Source organism: Tachypleus tridentatus, chromosome 10, assembly GCF_004210375.1.
Source record: "Tachypleus tridentatus isolate NWPU-2018 chromosome 10, ASM421037v1, whole genome shotgun sequence".
Classification (NCBI taxonomy): Eukaryota; Metazoa; Arthropoda; class Merostomata; order Xiphosura; family Limulidae; genus Tachypleus; species Tachypleus tridentatus.
The window spans coordinates 166,866,978-166,880,266 of NC_134834.1; the positions used below are offsets into that span (position 1 = coordinate 166,866,978).

Here is a 13,289-nt window from a genome sequence, read left to right on the forward strand (position 1 = left end):
TTCTGCACGTCATTTGATATCTGCCAAAGGATAATACTTAGATGGAAGGTAGCCAAAGTGCTACTGGATGAGATGGGTCTCACAGAAGGGCCGTTCAGCAGAGTAGCTTTGGACTTAGTCAGACCATTAGCACATGTATCTGATAAAGGCAACCGGTATATGCTGACAGTAGTCGACTATACAACATGTTAACCAGAAGCCATAGCATTGCTGAAAATAGAGTTGCAGAAGCCTTCTTGGAAGTGTTCTGTAGAATAGGCTTCCCAAAAGAAATCTTTAGTGACAGAGAGGCCCAGTTTACTACAGAAATTACGCAAGAGGTGTGCAAATTCATCAAAACTAAGCAACTGCCACCCCATAAACCCCAGATGTAATTTTGAAGATGATATGCCAAAAGAGACCACATGGCTAGGACAGGTATCTGTAGGCAGTATTATTTGCTTTCTGAGAAGCCCCACAAGCAAGCAGAGGATTTTCACCCTTTGAGTTGCTGTATGAAAAAACAAACTATGTGGTTCGGTGCAGATATTGAAAGTGCTGAGGACAGGAGAAGAAGAGTCAGAAGTGAGGAACATATACCAGCATGTGTAAGACCTACAGAAACCAGTCAAGCCATTTGAGAGAGCTTGTATACAGCTCAAAACAAGACAGAAGCACTTTTATGAGAAGAGTAACAAGGACTGATATTTAAAGGTCAGACTGTTATGGAAAGAACCTTTTGAGGTGCAGGAAGTGGTCGACAAAATAGACTATAAGGTGAGAGTGAATGCAAAGACAACAAAGCCTTTTCCATCTTCAATAAGGAATTTTAAAAGAATACAACGTTTTACACAAGAATGTACTGCCCACCAAATATTGAGGAGCACATCAAAGAATCAGTAATTCTGCCTTTCTTGTTACATTTTACAAAGCATGCTTGCATTTCATACATAATTATAAAAAACACATACAAAGGTGAGCCTCTGAATGGAAAAACTGAGTTCATTTCAAGGAAAAATATTAGAGATCAACAGTTTGTACTAATAAAATGTTACGACTTAAAAACTACTGCGAAGAAGATTTAAAATGTATGACAAGTGCTGATTTTGCTTCAGCTTAAAAATCTATTCTATATATAAGAATTACTTTACTTAATGAAGCCAATTAGTAAACCTAACTTTCCAAATCTGTTTTATAGATAGCATGTTCAGATATATTTCTGTACGTGCTCATTTTAACTCGATCACCAAAAGATGGAGTGTCCAACGTGTAAATGATCTCAAATTAGCATCATTCAAGTAAATTGATATACCTAGTATTTGTCTGTATATATTGTAGTCATTGAATAATGTTAACCAAAGTTACAAAAAAACTTTAAAACCACAATAATTAAAGTAGTGTTTCTTAAGTGATTAGATTAAACAAGCCATTGGAAATAACTAAATGTTGTTACTTACATTGCATACTTTTATTTACTTGACCTTATTTATTACCTATAATATTCCTGAAATGGGGGAAAGAGAAGAAAAGGTGGATTTGTTAATGACGAAAAAGTTGAATTTGAAATTCAGAAAATTTTCAAGTACTTACACTTTTAATGCATATAACACATTTATTAAAAGAAGGTACAAGTAAGAAAACCATTACTGGTGGTATTAGGCAATACACAAGTTAAAGCTTTTAAGTTCGTTTTTTTTCTTTTAATAATTACTGATTTATACTTGTGAGGTACATTTTTGAGAGTAGATTTGTCCAAGCATTTACTCCGTATCACAAAGTAAAATTAAACCTTAAATTACAGAATTAGAAAAAACCTTTCTCATTGTCATTCCACTAATTTCTGTAACTTGTTTGTATACCAATTATATATTATTTCTAACCAACAGATAACAATTTAAAATATTCACTTCAGAGTTAGTCCTATTACTACTTAACTATCATGTTAGGTTAGCAATGCTTGAATGATTATCTTTTACAGTTTTCTTGGTATCGCAGACTTTATGTCTTTTTTTGGACACTTAAACTAGTACCTTGTTTAATACATCTTCATGTGCTGTTGAGATAGGTGTCTAAAATACTTACTCTTAAAATGTTCAGAACAAACTCTGTTTTTTTGTCAGCTGAAAATTCATCCATCAGATATGTGTCAGCCACAACATTCACTGGATGCTATCCATGGAAACTTTGCAACGTCATGGACAAGTTAGGACTTACTTGACAATATTAGTATTCAAAAATCGAGAGAAAATTAACCATATTAAATTATATATACATTATGAAGATCCATTTAAGTTTAGTTATAAAAAAATTAAATACATTTTTTAAGCAAGAAGCACTCAAAACAGACAATACAAAAACCTAAGACTCACATTTTACCAGAAGTTTCAACTTACAGTTGTAACCCCACCTGACAATCGCCAATAAAAGTGCTAAAGTAGTTGTTAAACAAACATTCTTTTTCAAAGAGGCAGTATTGACAGAAATGGAAAGCAAGTGAATTATAGAGGTTATAATTCCTGGTTTTAAAATTCAGGAATGTTGGGGTAAAGTTCCATTACTTGCAAGCTGTATGGAAGAGTATTCTTTGTTAAAAGTAACTTTCTATTAAACTTTCAGAATAAAACCTACAACACTTGCTCAAATTCTCTCTCCATACATTCTAAAATTAGATTTATACAAAACACCTCAATTACCAATGGAAATCCTTTACATTTTCTGGAAAGTTAATAAACAAGTTTCTAGGCTTTATTCAAAGGTTCATTCCTTAGAATAGTTTTGGAGGTAGAACTAAACATTTGAAAGGTCGTCACACAGCATGGAAACAGTTAATTTCTTTTTCTGCTTGTTAAAAACAAATTGTGTAAATAGTACTCATGTGTAAAATATCACTTAAAAAATGACCTTTGATTTGTAAAATGCCCATTACATAAAGAAAAGTTCTTGTATTAAAAAACCACCACCAACTCAGTGGAGGTTACTGCTTAATATGGAGGAATCTGCTGCAATGATCTTGGTATTTTGAAAATATATACATAAAAAAAACCCACAAGAACAGTGTGCGTAGATTGGTTTAATAAAATACTCATAACCAATAACACTCAGAAGCTGCAAAAGAGTTTGTTGACAAGTTGCAACATGTGGAGAGACAGTTTTAATATTGTTGGTTTGCTACAGTTAGTGAACTATAAACCATAACTGTGACAAACACTTATTAATAAGAAAACTACATATATTTGACCAGGAATGTTGATAGATTTTGAATATTACAAACTGTTTAACATCAGTTAATTAACTTCGAACATTAGTATTTCTACAAATACATAGCTAAGTCCAGTGGAAAAACACATGTGTGAGGGTATAGCTAACTTTCCCATTAAGAGAAGTGTACCCGTGTACCAACATAGAATTAATTTGTTCATCGTAAAGCATCAATAAAATATTCAGTTCCAGACCAGATAGAATACACGGCATTGTTTGTAAAACTTAAGTATATAAATTACCATTTGTAATAACCATTATTATAAACTGTATTGTTTTTGTATATTAAAACATACTTACGTTAAGATAGAAAATTGTGTGTATCAATTTTGTTGGCAAACATTATAGAGATACATATCGTCATTCAATTAACTTCTAACCTAAAATGAAAATTTCCTGCTACATGAAATCATAATACATAACATGATAAATCAGAGACTCCTCCAAGGTACATTATAATATGTAGCAATTAAAACATTTTACATTCAAATTAAACTATGATTAATTCTTTAAAACTTTCTTCAAAATTCAGAATTTGTTTCAAAATAAAGACATACTAGTTATTTCTTTACCTTCCTAGGTAGTTTAGAAATAAATGCCAATTAAAAACCCATACCTATGATCAAATGGGAATACAAACTAGAACTGGAAAGTGTTCTGAAACACCTGAAGATTATTAAATATGTTTTGCCATTGTTCTCATACTTTTTAATATGGCTGCTTTTTCACTACGTTTGGAAAATATAATAAGGATGTTCATAGAAATGTCCAATTCCAAAAGTGAGAAGATATTGTAGGCCCTCTGAGGGAATATGGCAGCATTAACCCTCCAATCCTCCATTGAAACAATTGTTCAGGTTGTGCTTGGCATTTCTTGTTTGTTTTGAAGTTGGTGCAAAGCTACATGAGAGTTATTTGCACTAGCTGTCCCTAAGTTAGCAGTGTAAGACTAGGGGGAAGGCAGCTAGTCATCACCAACTCTTTGGATACTCTTTTACTAACAAACAATGGAATTGACTGTCACATTATAATGCTCTCATGGCTGAAAGGGTGAGCATATATTGTGCAACAGAAATTGGAACACACAACCCTCAGATTGTGAGCTGGGCATCTCAACCACCTGGCCATGCCAGGCCTCTTGCCATTTTTACCATGTTCATCTGTGGCAAATGGTGTTAAACAACAGATAGGTGTGATGTTTATTTAAACTACAAAATAACTATTTGTATTATGACTGTCACTATTTACACTCGTTTATACTTGGGTAAAATGCTACTATGTGTATAAGCTGTGAAAAAAAACAATGGGCTAAATGATACAGTATCTACTACATGTGATGCATGTGCAAGCAGTATACTGAGATAATCTGTTAATGGAAATGCCATCTGATTATCTAATTTATCACAAAATTAATATCTGATCAGAGCCAATTTCACCAGACAGTGCAATATTTGTACAAAACATGATGCTTGTACCATCTATTTCTGAAATATTAAATCTATTAATTGTGTATGGCCTAAAACCAGTCTACACCAAGAGAAGTAACTAGATTTTAAATTGTCATTTCATATTGCAAAAAAATCTATTCTAAGAATTTAACTTTTTTTCCAGCATTTTTTTTTCTTCCAACAACTATCATTAATATGATAATACAGAACTTCACACAACATATACTCTTTTATTCCAAATCTCTGGTTTACAAGGTATCTGTCTAAAAATTTGTTAAACTTGGTTAAGTTTCAGTATAATTAATCAGTTTCAAACCATTTGGCTTTTTTTTTTTTATAATATTACACAGTAAGTTCTGTACAATTAAACATATTCCAATTGCTCAAAAGATGTTTGGGAAACAAAAAGTAATTATTTCCATATTTGATCATTTCTTTCTTGGAAATAAATACACAAAATATACTTCAGGTCGATCATTTTATTTTAAAACACACAAAACAAGTTTTCTCCTAGCCATAGCATCCTCTCACCCTCCCAGAAATGTTGCATGTCATTAAATCGAATAACTTTAAAAACTAAGGATATAACATTATGCTCTCCACAATTCAGGAATTACATTACAAGTTGGAATGTTAAACCACAATACATATAGATGATAGTACTACTTGTGTCTCTAATAACCACTTTTAGTAAATCCTCTGTCTCCAGGTGATCCACCAGGAAATCCACTTCCTTGAAAAGATGAGCCACCTCTAAATCCACCAAAGCCACCTCTGTATCCACCAGAGCCTCCCATATATCCACCTCTGAAGTTTCCCCTATATCCTCCTCTGAAGTCTCCTCTATATCCGCCCCTGAAACCTCCCCTATATCCGCCCCTGAAATCTCCCCTATATCCACCTCCTCTACCCAAGCCAGCACTTAGCCTTGGTGCCTTACGAGGAGGTCCACTATAAAAATAAGTACAAAAATAAGTATGTTAGCAGGAGTACATGAATACACAGATGTGACTCACAAAAATACTAAAATGAACAAGTTTAAGGATTTCTATGTCGTATGATTTATTGATATTTTCTACAGAAATTTTTGATGAAAGAATTTTCACAAGGCACTAGAGTGAAAAAAAAGTTTTAGTTAAGCTACACTTAAACCAGTGAGTTTTGTTTATATTAACTAGTGGTTAAAAACACCATTAAAATACTGTATCCAAAGCATAAAGCTCTCTTTCTCCCTTTATGTAAGCAATATCCCCCTCCTAACACACAAATATATTTTATAAATAATTAGCTACATTAACACACATTTAATACAAACTTGATGGTAAACATTAATTCCAAGGGTTTATATATTAACTGCTTTATAACTTTAGTCACTCTCTAGGAGAAGCAAGACTTGAAAACATTTTTAACATGGACAACCACTACAAGAGTAAACAGAGTTCCATTACTCAATAATATTGTATTCTCCCATTCTTATTCTTTCTAGGCAATTAAATAAATAATGAAATAGGGAAATTAATGATGTTACACAAATTTTTGTTGTTACTGTTTGTTTTTCTAAGTCTTTATGAAACACCACCATTTAACTTACTTAGAGCCATATTCTTCATCTAACAAATCAAATTTTCCAGCATTCATCTCGCATAGCTTACGAATCACATCAACCAATCTACTGTTAAGTGGACCCAGATCAGTGAGAGACTCTGGATCAGAGGCATAATGCATAATAAGGTTTTCTATTGCAGGCTGCAGTGCAACAATCATTGCTGCAATATGAGGTTGGATCTTGAGATTTATCCTGTTAAAAAATAGAATTTTTTTTTAAATTATAGAAGCCATGGTTCTAAAATAGAGACATCATTTTCTAACCCTGTAGTTACTGATATAGATTTTAACACTCATATAGAGAGTGGTGCTCTTACAACACAGCAAACTTACATTCCAGTACCTCACAGAGATGATTACATCACCACAAAGTTCATTGTAAGGTATACAGTTTTTCTTAAGTTAACTTGTTATTAAGCATTTAGCTACAAACTGTGAGTATCAAAAGCTCATTTCTAGCATCATAAGCCACGAAATGTAATCTCTGTTGCACATTTGTCTATTTTCTCAGCAAATTAGGTAATGATATGGGGTTTCATTGGCACAAAATGAGTAAACATAGGTCATGTGAAGAATGTTATTGTTTCCAAACTTGGCTTATTGAGGGGCAATTATTGTAAGTTATAACAGTTTGTTAAAATTTTTGGCAGCTTCCAATAAGTCTTATGCACTGGTCTTCTTTGTTTACCATTTTCATACAAGTAGGATCTTATTGCCATACCAGTGTTAATGTCACCATTGTTATAGGTTTCTTGCAAACCAAAAGTAACCTGTAAGAAGCCTTTTTCTTTCACAGACAGAATGTATCCTGGCATGTTTATAGCTATTACATAATATTTGTTTCATAGATTCCATCAGCACCTCAACTGACAAATGTTTCTGGCATTAAAACAGCTTATTCTATAGTTTCATTATTTCATCTAACAAATGTTACATCTCTGTTCCTTCATGGTAAGGAGAGCTGAAAATGCCAACTTTAAAATTACATAACACTATTTATTGCAGATGAATATTGCTTTATAAAATTAGACAATCTCTGCATCAAATTGTTTCAACTTAAAGCTCTCTTTCAATGTTGCATTATATGTGAAGATGGGACTTTTTAATACTAAGTTTTCTGTTACAGAAATCACTAGACTTCAGATCTGCTAACTCTAGACTTGACTTACCATCGATCAAGTTGGACACAGTCATTGATCAATTCGCACTTGGAACATCCAAATAACAACAAATGAAGAGGTGTTACCATGGTCATTTGTTTGCATGACACAGCTCGTGTTCGAACCTGAAAATCACATTATTTTTTAAAAAACTACTAAACAGCAGATAACCAGCAATTTATTTCAAAATCTACCATATAGAATATAAAGATTTGTAAATTTAAGTCAATGTTTTACATTTGCCAACACATGCTCACCTGAATAAAATTCAGTGTTATTTAGTTACCAAGGAAATGCATATTAGCAGCCAAACTAATAATAATTACAAAAAAACTTTACAAAACTATGAAAGCATTTCTGCCAAAGGTGACACATATTTCAAAAATCCTGTGAGGTTTTACATAAAACAAAACACAGAATCATGATTAAATGTAAACTATCTGTCACGTGGTTCCTGATAACGTGAAAAGCATATATAAATATGCAAGAGCACAAAATGGGCTCCCATTTACTGTTTCATTTTTACAATGCATATAAATGTTCAGCATTTCATACAGACTTCCTTGTATTATAGAAATCTTTGTCTGTTATAAAAAGTATTGAATAAGAATTAATTAATTCACAAAATAAAATTAAATCTGTTGCCATAATATATTTTAGTATTATAAAATATGTATTACTTTTAAATGTTGTTGTAGGCTAAGTTGCTAGTGAAAGTGAAAAATAAGAAAGGAACAACATAAACTGAAACATACTAAACAGTTATGTTTTTAAAATTCTTCCCATTTCACGACAAATTCAATGATTTTGTGGTAAATTTAAAGTTTTGTTTACATATGGTATTGGAAAAAGATGATAAAAATGTTATATAAAAAATGCAAATACTAGTGAAATACCACACCTTTATTTTGCAAATATAAAATGCAACAGAGTATTTTGATAAAAGTTAGCATGCAGCATCACACTTAAAAGGTGCAGTGAATTTCAAAAGAAGACCCCAAACTCAATTTGACTAATCTTCTTCAAGAGAATCACTTTTGTTGAAATTCACTGTGCCATAATCATGTATTAATAGCTTACACTGTGATTTGTTATCATTCTACCAATCAGAAAGAGTCACACCAATATAAAACCTATAAATCACCCAGAAGTAATACAATGATCCAGCCATAGCTTCCAAAAGTAAAATACTACCTGACAAGCAATGTTTTTGGAAATCCTATTGGACCATGTTTATCTTCAAGTAAAATAAACCAATAAGAACAATCTGTGGAAAGTCTGTAGGTTGTGCTGCACAGTATCCTAAATCAATGGAATTCACAGTGTGCTTACAAAACATACAACTCACAGATGAGAAGTATAGAAATACTGGAACAAAATTCCTATAATGAGGCCTTGATATTACAAGAAAAGAAACTGACCATTCTTGAAACAGACACTGTTGTTCACCAAAATATTTATTAATCAGGAGGGTAAAGTGCCCACAAAGTCCATCACACCAATGGTTGCAAAGAATCAAACTGGAAGACAGTGTGATTTGTAGCCTAGTTGGAATAATATAGTTTTGATGGTTCTTCCAACTATAATATAAAGATTTTCCAAAGAGCATTTTAAACCCTGCTGCAGTTCTTCAGCCAAGAGCCAGTCTTTCAACAAAGGTCAAGCAGATTTAGTGCAACTGTGAAAATTATCACTTAAAGAAACTTTCACTAACAAACGGTATGCAAGTTTACCTTGTCATCTCACTTTTACCTAGCAACAAATAAGTAAACATGAATATTGAATAACATCACCTAATAATCAAAATAACTTGTTGTTTAACAGCTGTTTTGGTTTGGTCTAAATTTCGTGCAAAGCTACATGATGGCTATTTTCACTAGCCATCCCTAATTTAGCAGTGTAAGACTAGAAAGAAGGCAGCTAGTCATCAACACCTACTGCCGACTCTTAGGCTACTCTTTTATCAACAAATAGTGGGATTGACCATCACATTATAACATCTTCATGGCTGAAAGGGTGAGCAAGTTTTGTGTGATGGGAATTTGAACCCGAAACCCTCAGGTTACGAGTTGAGTGCCTTGACCACTTGGCCATGCCGGGCTAGCTGTTTTGGCTGAACTTGTAAAGTGAACAGAAAAATATATAATGGATGACTGTGTGCATTCACATAATTAAGCAATAAATATATATATATATGCATTCTGCTTTGCTCACTGATCTTTAGGTATTTCTTCATTTATTACATAAACTTCCTCCAGTTGGTGAGCAGCGAGCCTAACGTGACTATGTACGAATCCTGAAAACATATAAATATATTAGTAATCAATGAAAAATCGACCCCTTGATGAAACTATGCATTACACATATAGCAAATGTTGTGTAATTATATCTTGATGGTAAAGTGGTCCACAGAAATGTCACAATCCTGATGTAAACATTCTTGAGTCAGAAGGCTACCAAACAATTTGGGTGAATTGCTGGGAATAATAAAGGACATTTGAAACATTATTATGTTTGTTGTTGTAAGTGAGTACAGTTACACAATAGACTATCTGTATTGAGTCCATCATGAGTATTGAAACCTAGATTTAGCAGCTTAAATCCTTATACTTATCACTGATCCACCAGGATGCTTTTTTAATTTTTTAAAGCAAAGCCACAGTGGGCTATCTAGCCTGCCCACCATGAAGAATTAAAGTGGTAGACTTAGAATAGTCCCACCAGTGAGCCTATTCCACGTCACTATACACTGAAAAACTTCATTATAACATGAAAACAAGGTGTAATGCTCTGCCAAGCATCAACTTACTCGTAAACTGTAAAGCACTTTTTTGTACTATTTAGTTGCTATTAGTCATTGTTTGTGACTCTTGTTTATGTAACATTTATGTTTTTGTGATTATTTCCATTATTATATATAAAATAACAAATAAGTAGGTGAATGTGTACTCCAGTTTATATCCTATTAACTAAAGCTAAATTACTTCATTTTTCTCCACACTGTAGCATCATACCTTCTCTCCAAATACAAAGAAAGGAAATGGAAATTTTTTAGGTATGTTAGTACAGTTCACTGAAGTCTTGTTAATGAGAGCTGCCTTTCCTTCAGTGGTAATCACCTTCCTTTTTTCCTTATGGAAGCAAATGTTTGGATAGTAACCTACCAGAAGAAATGCTAGGATCTGTGGAAAGAAAAAAATATGTCTTCATGATTGTCATGATATCATAAACAAATGTAGTAAAAAAGAGCATAAAGTTAACTTGAAAGAAACTACCATTTTCAAGCATGCAAACATTAATTTCTTTTTTAAATTTTTAAATAAATGTTTTTAGTTTTTTCTTACAACAAAAATCTAGCTTAATGTTTTAAACACAAATTTATATTAAGCTGATCTTTAACACAATCACTGGATGCAGATAAAATGCTAACCACAGTTTAAAAGGACACTAATGCATTGCTACAAATAGAACAGAGTAAAACAACTTCTTAGAAGTCTACAAATTGCACATAACATCTTGAATAACTCTACAAAGTATCAAATTCAGTAGTAAGTATGAAAAAAAGGAAAATTTCATACAAATACATGGACATTTTGTCAGAATATTTCAACTTTCCACGAAATATTTTACACATCTGTCTTTTATTTGATTGGAGAAGTCTGAAGTTTTGATATAAATTGTACATATTTTTTTGTAAAGCTTCATTCAGAATAATCCATCGAAAGAGAATAAGGCTTTTAAATCTTTACTTTTCAAACAAAAAAACAACGTTTATAACTTACCAAGTCTAGTTTACTATCTGGTGCATGGAACACCAAGTTCTGTGTTGACATGGTTTCGTCAGGAAACCCAGCAGACTGTAGCAGTTCTTTCAGCTGATTCTAACACCAAAGAACACACATTAACATTTCAAGAATATTTTTATGAGCAATGTTCATGCAAAGTAATTTTAACACAACCAGCTATAATGATAATGCAATTCTGTACAGTTTTAGTGAAAGAGTAATTTTTGTAAGGAATTTGAACTACACTGAATATTTTATAAAAGTCCTTTTTTTAATCAAACATGGTATTCAAAAACACAGCCTGTTTCAACAATAACCAGAAATAGTTATTAAACATTTATTGAGGTTTTTCTTAAACAAATATGAACTCAAGCTGATGTCTAATAAAGGGTTTTCAATTTTTCTCAATTTCAACTAAGAACCAATAATATTCTTTAGAATTGAAAAAAAAAAAAGTATCCACGAGAGTTAGTCTGTACTCAAGTCCTACCTTAGCATCTGCAGTTACTCTCAGTGTTGGCATGGACAAGATGAACTGCTCGCAGAAACCTTGCTCAGCATATTCCCCTTGCATGCGAGCATCTTCCCACTGGTTGAACACATTCAGTACGGTTGCATGGTCGCTCCATCTCATTCCTTGGAAACGTCGATGCACCCATGCGAGACGACGAGGAATGTTGGTGTCAAAAGGTTCTGGAAAAGTGCTGCTGTGAGCACAAATTGTACACAAAGCATCTCCCAAACTAATATAAAGGTAAAAATAACAAAGCACACACACATTAACACCATCAGTTTTTGCTATCACACATGAATAAAAAAAATGTCTCAGAAATATTTTAAACATAATTTAAAATTAAATGAAAGGGGTAAACTGACTAAATTCTGATGTTAAGATGCATTTGGAGTGAATCTTCAAAATCTTTCTTCAAGCCAGACTACTACTGTCATTTGATAATCCTATAATGAAACATTTATAAAGTTTAAACTTCTCAGTTTGTACCTAAAGAAAACTATTTATGCTTGAAGCCTTTTATTTCTAAAGAGTGCAATATAAAGTGTATCATAGTTAAAAACAAACATTGCTATGATGTGAGATGAAGAGCCACTGAACACAAGGTATAAAGTTCTGCTCACCCAAAAATGCATCCCAAAATCATCATCTTCCCAAGACGAGGTTCAACTGGCAACCGAGCCAAGATTTTACCAAGAGGTGTAAGTTCACTGTTGCGGTCTAAAGCTCCCATTTCTGAACATAATTAATTGTCATGAATAACAAAGAAAAACATTCTTATATTAAAACAGAGAATATTTTTAACAGCAACAATTCTTTTAATAATTTTCTTACATTGTTTTACTACCACTAATAAAATTAATAATTTTCAACATTTTCTTTTGTATTACATCAATAGAGAGGACATTTATTAATATAATTTTGTTATTAACAAGTACCAACTATTCTTTATGTCAAACTTAACAAATTTAGTTATCACGATTAACCTTCTTACTATAGGTAGGTTGGAGTGCACATCACGATATTGTACAGAATTACATTTAAAATGTAATTACTTTGTTTATGAATGTGAATAAACGTGACACCTAAAAACTGTTAATAAATCAAATTTTAATATTATACAAGTTTTAAGTTCTTAATTATACAGGGAAATATTTATCACAATTCTCAATCTCTCCTATTACAAGAATATTCACCAATTTACTTACCTTACCTCTTTGAAGTATAGAACTTAACATACATTACCCATTATAATTGTTATTAAAACAAAGTTCAATTTCTATAGCCTTCAATCTTGTTTACAGAGCCAGAAACTAGAAAATCACACCAAACTGTCACATTTTCTCTTTCATAAATTGCCATTAATTCTGTTTGACACTTTATATAATTCAAAAGTAATAAAAAGGAGAAGCTACCAAATGATGTGTAATGCTCTGTTATTTTCAGTACAGAGCTTTGTCAATTTTGTCTTCAGTTTATCTTATGATAAAGATTCAAATGCAATGGATTTAAGTCTCATTTGTCTTAGTCAGAAAGTCAATTA

At 32.2% G+C, this 13,289-nt stretch overlaps 1 protein-coding gene across 1 annotated transcript in view; it reads right to left on the bottom strand.

Moving 5' to 3' along the window:
• Positions 1-4,895: 4,895 nt before the first annotated feature.
• LOC143230864 (ATP-dependent RNA helicase A-like) overlaps positions 4,896-13,289 on the bottom strand; it is a 57,803-nt gene continuing 49,409 nt past the window's right edge. Inside the window, 7 exon segments of the mRNA XM_076465143.1 lie at positions 4,896-5,636; positions 6,277-6,483; positions 7,460-7,575; positions 10,465-10,632; positions 11,233-11,331; positions 11,726-11,978; positions 12,370-12,481. Of these exon segments, the coding sequence (XP_076321258.1) occupies positions 5,360-5,636; positions 6,277-6,483; positions 7,460-7,575; positions 10,465-10,632; positions 11,233-11,331; positions 11,726-11,978; positions 12,370-12,481 (1,232 nt within the window). The 3' untranslated portion in view covers positions 4,896-5,359.